We start from the raw sequence: 13,875 nt of genomic DNA, 5'->3' as shown, positions 1-13,875 counted from the left end.
CTGCGAGTCAATCGTACAGTTTGAGCAGGAGCTGAATAACGCGACTGAAAGAAATCGCACAGTGTATGCCCAGCTTATTGCAGCATGGAGGATTCAGGGTCACCTGAGTAGGCCATCAGCCTACTAAAAGGATACTGAAGAAACCCGTCGAAATAGGCTTAGTCTTCATCACTGCTGCTGCTGGACTCATTTGAACACCTCCGAAATTTGCATGCCGGCAAGTATTCCTCTTCTTCCTCAAAGTCCTCTCGGGAACGCTTCCTCGAGCCTCCAGCTTCATGGTTGTCAAGCTCTTCGTGCGCATCTTCAAAAAGTTCATCACTGCTGCTCTCAGAGTGGTCGCACACAGTTGAGCTGGTCCCCGAATCAGAGTGTGCAAGCCTGGATTTTTTGCTATTACGACCTTCTTCGTCAACATCTTCCTCTCTGGACCTTTTCGTGGATCCACCAGGCTGCGGTTCTTCTTCTGTTACCTGCTGATTGATGTCCTCATCGGCAATATTACCAACCTGAGGACAGCCCTCGCTATCAGTATCAGAGGCAGAGAAGAAGTCAGAGTCATCATCGCTCCATCTGATTCTTTTGTTTGGTTCCACATCTTCTTCATCCAGCTCTCTAGACCTCCTCCTGGAAACACCTGGCTGAGGGTCCTCTTCTGGGATGTACTGGTGAACATCCACACGGTCTTCAAATGCCTCCTCATTTTCAATGCCACCAACAACCACAGCATTATGATCCTGGTGCTGTTCATTGTTGTCAGCATTGGCATTATTGTCCCTCAGATTAATATTTTGAGCGTTGACATTGTTGTCATCGTCATCGTCATCGCTACCGTAGAAGTCATCATATTGTCCCAGTGCTGAAGCTATTAGCTCATGCAGAAACCAACAAATATCACGGAGAGCGAGATACAGATTGTTCACGAAGCCTCCATTAACTGGTTCATTAGCAGGTTGCTGATCTCCATTTGCAAACCTTTGTGTGTTAACCTGTTGGCCTGCAAGATCATTAAATCTTTTAATTAACATCCATAACTATCTGCTGAAAATCTGTTTTTCATCAATTTCAAGACTGAGCACATGTGCTTACCGTTTTGGTTATTTTGTGGTCCGTCTCCACTTGCACTCATTTTGACTACAAGGAACACAAAACAACAATGATCACTAAACCTCAACCCAGAATGTTCAGAGAATTTGCTTTTTTGTGATGACTTTAGGCTGCGTCCAAACGTACACGGCTATGTTTGAAAACGGACGTTTTTCCTTTTTCGTTTAAAAAAAACCCGCCATCGGCTAAGTAAAACATCACGTGGGAATGTTGGCATCAAAGTCTGAAGCCTGTGGACCATAAAATTAACTCTGATTTCTTTTCTGGCCTATTTTTCTTCAGGCTCATCTTTCAAATGCTAAAAACTAAAGGAAACGACTTCACAGAACTTGATGACTCAAATGCTTACAGCATACATAAATGTCATTTTTTTAAATTACATTTATTCCAAACCGACGTCAGGATTTGGGTTGGGAGAGCGTCTGTGTTGAATGTAGAAGCCACGTCTGATGCCTCTGTGTTTCTAAATGGAGGCACAGTAACTGTGTGTGTAGATGTAAGTGTGTCAAAACTGCAGATACTAAGATGAACAGACACAGTATGTTGTCTACATCTGCCATTGTAGAAACTGATCTCATGTAAACACTAACGTGGCCACAGCGTCAACAGCGGCGCACACTTTTGACATTGCCTGAGTAAATGTCCGTTTTCCTCGTCCACACCTAAACACAAAAACGTGCCTTTTTAAAAATCTCACCTTTCAGTGACTCAATCTGCTGTTTAGGTGTGGACAGAAAGGCCCAAATGCAGAGACAAAGCTGCGCTTTCAAAAATACTGGCCGTTTGTACATGTGCACGTAGCTCAGTTTCTCAGAAATTCTAATAGTTTGTTTGAGAACAAAACTTACGTCTTCTCTATTTTCCTAAATGAACAAAATAATCTGAGAAATAATCGTGTTAAAAAGAGCTTCTGTCACTCTAAGATATGATTAAGAACATTTTCTCATTTATGTACATTTGTTTTCCTGAATAATAGATCCACATCATCCTCTCTATGATGGAAAATATAGTCTAGTCTTGCACAATGTAAAGTACATGAATACTGTCCTGGCAGGCAGGAAAATCAGACTTTATATATTTAAGTAAAAGCTCTTAAGTTTATAAAGTGAAATTTGAGCTTACTTGAGTTCTTGGTAAATTACAGAGCAGTTAATCCTCAGGGAAACGTCGAAATGTCACTAAATAGTGGTCTGCTTTCATACGGTTGCAGTGTCTCTTCAGTTTTGTGTTCATATGCTGATGTTTTCATTCAAAACATGCTTAAATGCTGTGATGTCACTTTAGCAGCAAAGACTGTGGAATGTGCAGAGATTCTTTTTACATTTGCTCAGAGTTTGTTATCTTTTAAATGGAGACAAAACAAAACAGACAGAAGTGAATCTAAAAGACTAAAGCAGTCAATGTGTTATTATTTTCATTTATTCTGATAGTTCCTGTAAAGTTCTAAGAGATTCATCTCGGCCTTCATGCAGGATTAAAGCTCAATAACACACAAAATATAAAACATTTCTTTATGGTTGTTAGGCAAAGTTATCAAAGCATATATCCACTAATATGCTCTCATTCTTGCTCTGCTCCCTAATTTTTCCCTGGAGGCATCGCTATGGCAACAAAACAACAAGCTGTTTCCAGAGCTTAATATTGAACATGTCTTTGTTATAAACTTTATTTGTACAAATGTGTGATGTTGATGTGCACAACGTGGGATTTAGACCTCGGGGGGTTAATCAACAAATCACGAAAAATTAGCTTTAAATTTGTGTTGTGCAGATTTCTGACATTTTGTGTACTTTAAGCATTTAACAATTTGATTGTTTTCTAATAAAAACTGTGTGAAACTCAAGTTAGACCTGTGTTTGTAAATGAACCGCCCCATGTTGTGTAGCTTTCTGGATTTTATACTTGTTGGGCTACATATTTATTTGCTATACAGTAGATAGAATCTAAACTCACATGTTTTGTGTAAGTAAATAGTTTAATCATGTGGGCTACAGACAGTAATCAAGCTATGGACTATATTGATATGAGAAACGTGCACACTTACTGCATTTGAATCATTTTAACCATATGTAACCAGCTGCATGTCATGGTCCCGGGACTTCTACCTGGTTTTTGGTGTCTTGTATTGTTGTTGTTTGATGTCAGTTTTAGGGTCCCTCGGTTGTTCTGTTAAGATGTTGCTTATTTGATTTCCCCTCGTGACTTTACCCCCTGTGTGTCCCCTCTGTGTATCTGCCAGTCCCCATGACTCGTTTCTCCTCCTTGTGTTTTATTCCATGTTTTCCCAGCCCGCTATGTCTGTGACCTCCATATTACTTTGTGCAGCTACGTATCATAAAGGTGCCTGTTATCCTGCTGCGACGTGTCTGTGGACTTGCTTTCCACGGATTTTTCCTCTCTTGATTTGGCCTCACCTGTGGTTCTCAGCATCCTTTCATAGCAGGTGTCCTGCCCTTGGTCCAAGGTGCGCCCCGGCAGTGTTGAAACTGTGCTTTCTCACGATGTTTGCAACCCTACAACCCGTCCTACTCTGTAGTAGAATCAGCGACATTTGACCGTCCTGTTGCTCCCGTTGAATTTTATATAGCATATTTAAAATGTAAAACTTAAAATTGTCCGTAGCCTGCGGACAAATGTACATCTTTTATTAGATGAACACGTGGTTTGGTTATTTGCCTTGTGGTGAAAACACACTGAGAGAGGACTTTTTATTAGTCATCTTAACAGTATTTTTTTTTTCATATTAATGTAATTTGTTCATCTAATTGAATATAATCTATTTGTGTATGATTGTCAGTCCAAAGAGGGACAGAGGAAAGAGGGGAACGTGAGGAGAAAGTACAAGCTCAGGAAGAACCAGGTAAGCAAACAGACAGGGAACAGTGACAGGCACAACGGAAACCGTTTAACTGCTTGAGAGAGTTGACTACCAAAAAGTGATAGACAGATGTGCCAGTCAAGGTGAGGCGACATAGGTGAAAATAAAATGCAAAAAAATCTACAGAGCCATAGTAGTATCTGCAGTAAAGATCTTTTCATCCATTGTACCATAGGCAAAGTTGCAAAACAGTGATGTCATGTATCATGACGAGGACCCAGGCACAGAGAGACTTGATGAAGTTAAGAATCTTGTGATTTAATAAAGAAATTTGCAGACTTGCACAGACATGGGGCGAGGACAACAGACGATGAGGACAGGGAGGTACAGGGGTTTAAATGCACCGAGGAGACAGACAGAGGACGACTGGAGACATGTAGGGATGCAGGGACTGACGAGACGGGGAAGACGTCTCATCGTGATGAGTAAAGTTGATCTTGCCTGGTTGGGCAGCTCTCTGGGTGCTCAGCACCCCCCAAAGCTCTGATCCTAGAACCGCCCCTGGGTGAAAGCTATCAGGCCATATTTCATTTTTCAGGCGAAATTGTTTGACAGAATTTGACTTGTCCATTTGGTGGCGCTAACGCACAATGTTGCTGTTTGCTGAGCGCTAATAACAACCACGAGGAAGGAGGCGTTCATTCGTTCCTGTGGAGGGAAAAAGGCGCATCTCAGCGGCTGAAGCTGAAAGTCGTGTTTCTCTGTCGACTGCTCGTAACAGGTATGACAATAACGTTTCCTTTCATTTTAAACAGAGCTGCTGTGTCATGTTCTTGTCACACTTTAGAGCTCCTTCATCTGACAGCAGTTAGCTTACATTATTCATAGCTTACCCAAAGTCTCTCAGTTTGGTTCTGTCTAAACTGTAGCCGCTAACATCATGGTGTCCTGCCTCTGCGGCTCTGACCGTGAAATCCTGCAGAGCCGAGCGGGAGCTCCCCGGGTTTGGGTCCGATCAGCAGCCTGTTTAGTTTGCCACCTTCCTGTGGCTGCGCCTGCGAGCTACTGACGTGTCCGCTTCACGGACGACCCCATTAAGGGCCCAGACGAAGTGATACCTGCCCGATATCCGTGCTCTCTGTTTATTAATAAAAGCCAAACTTCATTAATGGTAAGTGACAGAGATCTGATGAGTTCTTGCTGGCTTGTATCCACAGGAGGATACAAGCAGCTGCTTCTGTTTGCAGTCACCGTGCACCAGTGTTGTGTTTAATTGTGTCAGTGTTCATTTTAAACACGTTTTTTAAATCAAATGTTTATACATCAAGATTAATGTTAAGATCAAGATTAATGACACTATACAGCAAATACATACATAGACATGTGCAGCAGAAGGAATCTGAGAAGATGTTTAGCTTCTAAATGTTTAAATTGTTTGTTTTATATCGTACAAAGTCTGTCAGTTTGTCATTCCCTGTTATTGCTGCTGACTAATCACTCAAAGTGACACAACATGACCGTGGGTCTGATTTTTCTGGTAAACTTGTTTAGCAGCCCACTGGAGACGGATACCCTGTTCTTTGAACTTTAATACTGGACACAAAATCGTCTCCTTCCAGAAACAAAGGGTAGCATTACAACTTGTGTGAACAGCAAAACAATGTAGAAGATTTCCTTTTGTGTCTGTGTTGTGTCACATCAGTTTGGCTCAAAAGAGTTTATTGCTATGTTTGTTTTTTGCTATTTTATTACTACATTTGTATTGTGCAGCACTTCGGTCTGCCAGGTGTGTTTTTAAAGTGCTATATAAATGATGATGACGATGATGCTTACGGAACAGCTGAAAGACTTTAAAACAAACCTGTTACTTTAATGATATTTCTGTGGTACTACAGAGTCCAAAAGAAGTATCGCAGTAATAATTCATCCAAATTGTAACTTTTAAATGTCATTATCAGCCCAAAGGTTCACAACCAGTTCATCCCTGATAGAATGTAAATATATACAAATCTATAAATTGTATTGTGTATATAACTGTGAAACAAACATAATAGACCATTAATGCATCATAATAGTACATTTCTGAATTTGGGGTATAATTCCAGGTGGGATGATGTCTGTACAGCTCCTCCTGTTGATGTAAAAAAAAAAAAGTAAATGCCAGTTTTTTAGGTTTTCATGTTGATGTTGTAACACAGTAAAGAATTACTCTTACAGAAATAAGTGTCATTTTTCAACTTGCAGTTAAATTCATGTAACTTAATGCTGATGCTGTTGACGACTGGGGCTCACACGTCTTTTACTTTGTCTCCAGGACCGACTCACCATGGTTGACCCACAGGAAAATAGCCCGCATGACATTCCTGACTATGACGGCATAGCGGATGAAGCTTTCCCCCCACTCCCACCACCACACTCCCCAGGCCGGGGAGGCCAGGAGGAAGGAGACCCTTTTGCAGATGGTAGATGCTGCTGTGCTCTTACAGGATTACTATGAGGATTTTAAGATGTGATGATTCAGAACTTTGTATGTGAGGAGAAAGATTTTAAATTCATGGTTTAATGAAGAATCACATAGGAAAATAAGATTCGGGAAAAAAGGCTAATGTGGGAGAAATACAACCTCCCATAGTCTCATAGTCCTTCCACAAAGCTTTTTGGAACAGCTTGATAATAATGAATTTGTTAGTTCAGCCTAGAATTAACAAATGCATGAACTGGTTTTTCAGCATCACTCTGAGACTGGATGTTTCTAACAATAACAACACACATGTTTTTGTTTGCGTGAGCAAATGAAACCCATCAGATAGATACTGTTCAAACCAGCACATTTCTTCTGTAACCTCCAGTCTATAATTTGTCTGGATTTAAAGATGAGCTTGAAGTTTGCCACGCTGCCAACAGAATGAGTTAGAAACACATCCTGTTGTCATGTGTTTTCAATGCAGGAGATGAAGGTGAGGTATCACAGCTGGCTGATGTCCCTACTGCTAAAAGGAGAGGCGTGAAGAGACCCCAACCCAAGCTGGACTCCCACAGGTAGCAAAGACATTTATATCACGACAGAGGGTTGAAATGCATTAAAATGCGCATTTAAATAGGAATTTGATGTCATCTTGTGTGAGCTGGGGCACAAGGAGGCCAAAATCATTGATTGACGTGTGCAGACTGTCAGTGTTGCAGCCAGGTTGAACACACGAGTCTGTGACTAGACTGGTTTTTATCACCGTTTCACTAGTAATCGTGCACAGAGGCTCAGAGACACACTGACACACAGAGTTGTTGCAAATGTTTGAAAACTTAAGTTTGTGGAAAGAACTTTGCACAAAAAAAGTGATGTGATATTATCTGAGTGGCGACACCTGTCGCTTCGCAGAGTACTGCAGCGTCTTCTTACGCTTTAGCGGCGGGTACAAATGACTGCATCTGTGTGATGATGGTGCAGCTTCACTCTGCCAGTCATTTAAAGAAGAAAGACTCTAATACCATTGTTGTTTTCATCATTTGGATGGGCAAAATTCCCAGACTGAAAATTGTCAGAGCGTTGGAGACATCCCTGGATGTGTGTGAGAAAGATGTTTCCAGTCTCTGTACACCTATAGTGTGAACCTGGTTAGTATTGCCAACAATAAGTCAGGCTCGTTCCCAGTGGCATCTGAAGGCACTGACATTTCCATTCAGAGGGTCTGTCTGTGTTGGCCCTGTGACAGGCTGGCGACCTGGCTGCTGGGATAGGCTTCAGCCATCCACGATCCTGAATTGGATAAGCCAAATACGCCTGGACGTGCTGCTAACCCTGCTTGTAATCCATTAATGGTTTAACTTAGTCTTAATATTTTTTCCCAGGCTGATATCAGATCGAGGGCTTCCAGCTCTGGGCACTCTCTTTGACAATATCCAGTTCAAAGGCAAAGGACACGAGGTAGGATATGATAACATCTGTCCCACCAATTACCATATGTGAATGAACATTGGTTTTTGAGCTAAATCTGTTTGGCCTGTCAGCTTTTAATTAGATGTCCTAAATTTGGTTTGAGACTAAAAGGTCAAAAGTTGCCGTTTCTGTCGTGGTCAAAAATGAGTGAGGGGAACCAGAGGTTGGTTTACCAAATTAAGATGTCTTTTGTTCCAATGACTGGAAGTCATTTTTTAGTGGGAAGAAGAAACGTCCTATCACACACAGCCCTCTTTCATATCACTACTCGCTGTTTTTGATGTTGGCCCCATTAGGCTGCAGACCTGCGGCTGCTGATGCAGAAGATGGAGAACTGGGCCCACAGGTTGTACCCCAAATTGCAATTTGAAGATTTTATTGACAAAGTGGAAAGGCTCGGCAGCAAAAAGGAAGTGCAGGTGAGAGGAAGCAGTAGAATATTTCCTGCAAGCGTGTGGGATTCCTAATGTTCAGAATTTGTAATTTTTTATCATTCTTCTATAGACATGTCTTAAACGAATACGACTGGACAGTGCCTACACCTGAGCATTTTCATATACAGATGGTAGAGAAGAAAATCATTACTGATGGGGATACGTGATAGGGCTGTGCGATATGACCAAAACCTCATATCCCGATATAAGACACCTATCGTCCGATAACGATATAAATCACAAAAATGTAACATTTTCTGTAAATTCTGTGAATCTCGACTTGCGTGAAGTGTTTCCAGCTGCGCGTCATGTAGCTGGAGTCGAGTGTTTTAACCGATGCATGAAACGACACATTTTTAGACATAAGTTGTAACGGCGCCGTTTTCTTTGTGAGTATTTATTACACGGCGTGCTGCGGGGAAAAGCCTGTTCTAACGTTTGAGTCTAAGGTTTATTTTTTAGCACCTGGCGGCTCTTTTTTACTTCTCATCCGTAAATAATCTGCTCTTTCACGTGATTCAGTTTATTTTGAAAAGTCTCAACAGGATCTTGAGCTTTATTGTGAAAGGTTTATGTGGAACATAAACAAGCGGACACGCGATGTTTTACCGTCGTTGTTGCTAACGACAACGCATAAAAACAGGCGCTTGTCCGTCCGTAGTGTGGTTTATTAAATATAAGAGAAAGAGAGAACTTTACTACAGTGACATCAGAACCATGAACAAATATTGCCGTAAACAGTTTATTTTGCGACACCACGAAACAAACGATAGCGTAAAATGCAACATAGACGTTTCATATCGTCAAACCGTATATATCGCTGTATCGAACAGCCCTAGGGTGGATTCACACCTGCAGGTGCACATAGGAAATACTTGCCATGTTCCACAGGACTTAATTATCAGCATTGCTTGAAATTGTGTTCAGGTGTTGGTGACGAAGAGGTACAACATGAACTGGAAACATTTGGGGATCCTGATCTGTTCAGCAGAGAGAGTTTTATTAATGCTCCCCAAGGGCAGATTGCCGAAGCCCTCGCTCCCCCACCTACTCCCTCTCTGACCGAAGAGCAGCAGAAACGCATTGAGCTGAACAGACAGCGGGCCCTGGAAAAGAGGCTCGCACGCCAGCAGCAAATTGGTAAGAATGGCAAAAATGTATCATACAGCTGGGACACAATATAACAGAAATAATTAATGAATCTGCTACAAAACATCCAGCGAAGGTTCATAAGGATCATCTAGCTTCATTGGTGTATTAACTTTATATGAAAATACAAAAAGCAAAACATTGAATGTACAGTATATCGCCAAAAGTGTTTGCTCATCTGCCCCCACACTCATATGAACTCGAGTGACATCCCATTCACGACGTCCGCCTGTGCAGCTATATCAGCTTCAACTCTTCTGGGAGTGTTTATGGGAGTTTATGACCATTTGTAAGGTCAGACACTGATGTTGAAGGCCTGGCTCCAAGTCTCTGCTCTCATTCATCCCAGTGGTGTTCTGGTCAGGACTCCCATGCCAGAGTTCATGTCTTTGTGGACCTTGCTTTGTGCACTGGTGCCCAGTCATGCTGGAACAGGAAGAAGCCATCCCAAACTGTTCCCTTAAAGTCGGGAGCCAAAATGTCTTTGTATGCTGAAGCATTAAGAGTTCCTTTCACTGGAACGAAGAGACTGAGCCCAACTTCTGAAAAACAACCCCGCACCGAAATCCCCCTGCCACCAAACCTGGAGCTCTGTTGTCCTGGCAACTGCTAAGTTGACTTGTCTATCGGCTTTCCAGATTGAGAACTGTGATCCGTCGCTCCATAGACTGCATCTCTCCTGTTCTAGAGTCCAGTGGCGGCGTGCTTTACACCGCTGTGTCCCATGCTTTGCGTTGCACTCTGTGATGTAAGGCTTGGACTACAGCTGCTCGGCCATGGAAATGGATTCCACGAAGCTCTCTGTGCACTGTTCTTTAGCTAATCTGGAGACCACGTGAAGTTTGGAGCGATGGACTCCACAGAAAATTAGCAACCTCTGTGCGCCTCAGTATCCACTGACCCCCACTCTGGGATTTTACGTGATCCACCACTTGATGGCTGAGTTGCTGTCGTTCCCAAACACTTCCACTTAGTAGCAGCAGTCTGCATGCCTAGGTGCTTGATTCTATACAGCTGTGGAAGTTACTGGATCACCTGAATTCAATGATTTGGATGATGGGTGGTGAGTGAATACTCCTTACAATATAGTGAAGTGGATATAGTGTATATATCCACCAGAAACCCTGAAGGTCGAGTGACGAGTTCCCGTATTGCACAGTTCGTCCAAACCAGCAGAGATTCATCACATTAGTGTGGAGTTTGGTAATAAGAGGCAAAGCATGTAGAAAACATTGATTTCTTTACTGCCTGTCTGATGTCAGCTTCAATTAGGCGTAGTATTTTTGTTTTTGCCTTACACTTGTGATCCAAACTGTTTTTACTTCCTCTTTAGTTAAAGCGGAGCCAGCTGTCTGCGATCTATTGTCTACAAATCTTTAACAGTGACATTAAATCGTTCTTCAGGGTCCTCATTTACCGCAGAAATGATGTAATGTGATTTAAATGAGACCCATAGAAAAGAAAATGACCTGTTGATCGGTCTCTATTATGAGCCTTCACCCATAAAAATGTGTTTACAGTTTATAACACTAGATGGTGATATGAGACCGTTTCCATTGTATTACCCGAGCATGATTTACTCATCGACTTTAAACTTTCACATTTTAGTTATTAGTCCTCCTTAAGAGGAGCCAATCCACCCCCCCCCCTTTTTTTTCTGTCCAGTATAGAAACTAAACAGCTGACATCGTTCGGGTAGTGTAGCTTCCAGAGATCTGAAGTTAACGTGAACTCTGGAGGGCAGTCAAAAGCTTAATTTTTTATAATGCAACATACTAGTATTTACATACATATTATTTTAATAAGCAGTTTCAGGGTTCGTGCTGTTTCAATGAGTGTTCGATGGAAAACGACACTGAAGGAATTTGTACTCTTGAGTCACATGAGCGTAAATAATTTCGAGTATGTGTACATAACACAGGCTAATGTTTAAAACTATGATTATTATTTTGCTAGCTATCAAACTTGCTGGAGAAATGATTGAAATGCACTGAGTGTGATAGAGTACGGCAGTGCTAGCACAGCAGTTAGTTATGGCATGGTGATTTATGCAGTGTGCTTTAAACTTGGCTAGCATTACTTAGCAGTAGCAGTAATATTAGTGACTTCACTCAAGTGAAAGCTTTAATCGTTAGTCCGACACTTAACTAGCCAACTTAAGACTTAAAGAAAAACTGGTAAAAAGAGGGACTGATGCATGTGGGCACAAAGAAGCCATTTCTTGTGCTGCTGAAGTTCCCTGGCTTTCATTCAAAATGTGTTTATCGTGAGCACCGACACATTAAACCATTTAAAAATTATAAATGGCTTCAAGCTCACACTGAGGCCTGTGGGGCTCTATCAGCCACGGAGACAACAGACACATTTTAGTGTTTTAATGAATGAATGTTTCATATTTCAAGGCTGCCTGTTTATTTAAGGGAGATGAACAATACATTACTATTTGACATAATTCTATGACAGGTGATGGACTGAATAAATAGATTTTAGGTCGATGTTTGTGCGTTCTTAAAGTCTTATATGTTGAACTGAACTGAGTGTGTCATCTGTTCAAAGCCTCCCGTCAGTGCTGTTCTCCATGCCTGTCTTACTGTGCATGGTGTTATTAGCACAAACACTTTAAAGCTGATCATTTAGGACTGTAACAATAATCCAGAGAGCAATGTAGTCAAACATCTCACAGTTAGTTTTATTGGGAATGAACTTTGACCTGTTAGACCCCCAGGGCTTTTCTGAGCTTCCTGCTCGAAAATGAAGAGGCCAAAATAAATGGAGTATTTCTCTGCAATTACAAACTCTGTGTAAACAGTCTTGGTATCAAAATAAAGCTAACGCTTGTGTCATCAGAGGGGTAAATATTACTGCAGATGTTACTATGTCAAAGTTACTGGGACTCAAACATAGAAAAAATGATTATTTCCCTCACCTAATTTTTAAAAGTATTTTATAGCTTATATGCTATAAAATATACTTTGGGTCACATTTAACTCCAGAAAATCATAAATCAAAATATGGATGTTACCTGTCCACAGATTCATGGTGATGTAACTGCTCTTTTAACTGTTTGGTGTTTGTAGAAATGGTTTACAGCTGAGATTCAGAGGCTTCTGTGGACACTCATGTCTGCACTTATATTTCTGACCTCGTGTTATAACTGATTAAATGTGATCTCCTCTCTTTTCCCCCATTTTTGGTGGTGTGGGTGCTTAACTAGTTAAAGTACCAAACATCTGTCTCCTGTTGTTGTGTCACGTAGGAAAGAAGCATCAATATCTGATGAGCAGACTTATTCATTTGTGCAGATTTCTTCTTTTGTGTGGTTGTTTTTTCCAAGTGGAGATGAGCATCTCTAACAAGTTGATTTGTTCACATTTGCACATCTGCATTTTTGAGAGAAATGAGTTTTTTGAGTTTGTGCACTATATGCATATAAGACAACCATTTCCTTTTTCAGTATTTTTGTGTGGTGCATTTTTCTCTGTTTTAACAAAAGAGGAACAAAGAACATTTAAGTCAACCTAAGACGATTTGTTTTAATTTTTACATGGTCTTACTGAGGTGATGCAAAGTGGAACATGCAATCTTTTTTTGGTAATGTGCTGGAAAAGCTTGATAATGGACCTTGAAAGTGCTTAAAAAGTGCTTAAATTTGACCCTGAACAATGAGTTTGAACCCTGCAGTTTACCGTTTCATTTTTCATTGTCTCAGCTTTGCCTGTCTTTTATAAATCGTAGTAGACTGAGTGTGTCTGTGTCGACTGAAACATCACTGTTTCTAATTCTCAACCCTTTCAGGCCCTTCAGACTCTCAGACTGCTGACATGTTAGGAGACAAACCTCCAGCTGCATCCTCACCAAATGTCATCAAAGGTTCTACTGATGGAGATGAAACTGTAGAAGATCCTGACCTCGAGCCTTCCAACAACACCTCCACGCAACAAACCAGCCCGCTTCCCCCCAAAGACTCTGAGCCCGCTGAGGCTGAGACCGGCCTCAGCCCTGAGCAGCAGCTCAGCAACGACTGTGTAGGAGGGGATTAAAGTTCACGTGCAGCAGTTTCTGCTGAAAAGCTTTGGCAGTGAGCAGATTTAAAGGTTTCCCAATGTTCGTGCCTGCTCATTCAAGTAATGTTGTGCATTTCTGGTGGTTTATATCTTGAGCACATGTTCCTACTGTGACGTCAGCTTTGGGTTAGCAAAGACATTTATATTTATAATCAATGGAAATAAATGTTTTTTATTTTTAAAAGTCCAAATCCTAAACGTATTTACCATGTGTTGGTATCTAATGTTACAGAAAAATATTTGAACTGATCCACAGTTCCAGCTCTGATGCATCTTCTTTCTCCAGTTTCACTATTGGCAGAATTTTGGTTGCAAACATGTTTCTATGCAAGGCCTCTGTGTGTGTAGTATGTGAGCTGTCAACTGACC

The 13,875-nt window shown here is 41.3% G+C and overlaps 2 protein-coding genes across 3 annotated transcripts; one reads left to right on the top strand and one right to left on the bottom strand.

Annotated features, from left to right (window-relative positions):
• Positions 1–6: 6 nt before the first annotated feature.
• Positions 7–2,547, bottom strand: LOC102306923 (protein starmaker). Of its 2 annotated transcripts, XM_005950209.3 has the most exons (3): positions 2,230–2,547; positions 1,090–1,134; positions 7–997 (listed from the first exon to the last, which is right to left on the bottom strand). In XM_005950209.3, the coding sequence occupies exons 2-3, from the start codon at positions 1,127–1,129 to the stop codon at positions 159–161; spliced, it is 879 nt and encodes a 292-aa protein (XP_005950271.1). In that variant the 5' UTR covers positions 1,130–1,134; positions 2,230–2,547; the 3' UTR covers positions 7–158. The 2 variants fall into 2 exon arrangements, with proteins under 2 accessions (XP_005950271.1, XP_042071467.1); XM_042215533.1 differs by lacking the exon at positions 2,230–2,547 and having other exon boundaries at positions 1,090–1,222.
• Positions 2,548–4,581: 2,034 nt separating this feature from the next.
• On the top strand, positions 4,582–13,869 carry tipin (timeless interacting protein). The gene is made up of 9 exons (XM_042215535.1): positions 4,582–4,706; positions 4,908–5,096; positions 6,240–6,387; positions 6,874–6,964; positions 7,772–7,847; positions 8,156–8,278; positions 8,364–8,393; positions 9,133–9,433; positions 13,238–13,869. The coding sequence occupies exons 2-9, from the start codon at positions 5,094–5,096 to the stop codon at positions 13,480–13,482; spliced, it is 1,017 nt and encodes a 338-aa protein (XP_042071469.1). The 5' UTR covers positions 4,582–4,706; positions 4,908–5,093; the 3' UTR covers positions 13,483–13,869.
• The last annotated feature ends 6 nt before the right edge of the window (positions 13,870–13,875 follow it).

This window comes from Haplochromis burtoni, unplaced genomic scaffold (assembly GCF_018398535.1).
Source record: "Haplochromis burtoni strain Fernald_Lab_line unplaced genomic scaffold, NCSU_Asbu1 Contig_746, whole genome shotgun sequence".
NCBI classification, from domain to species: Eukaryota; Metazoa; Chordata; class Actinopteri; order Cichliformes; family Cichlidae; genus Haplochromis; species Haplochromis burtoni.
This window is presented reverse-complemented; position numbering and strand designations above follow the sequence as displayed.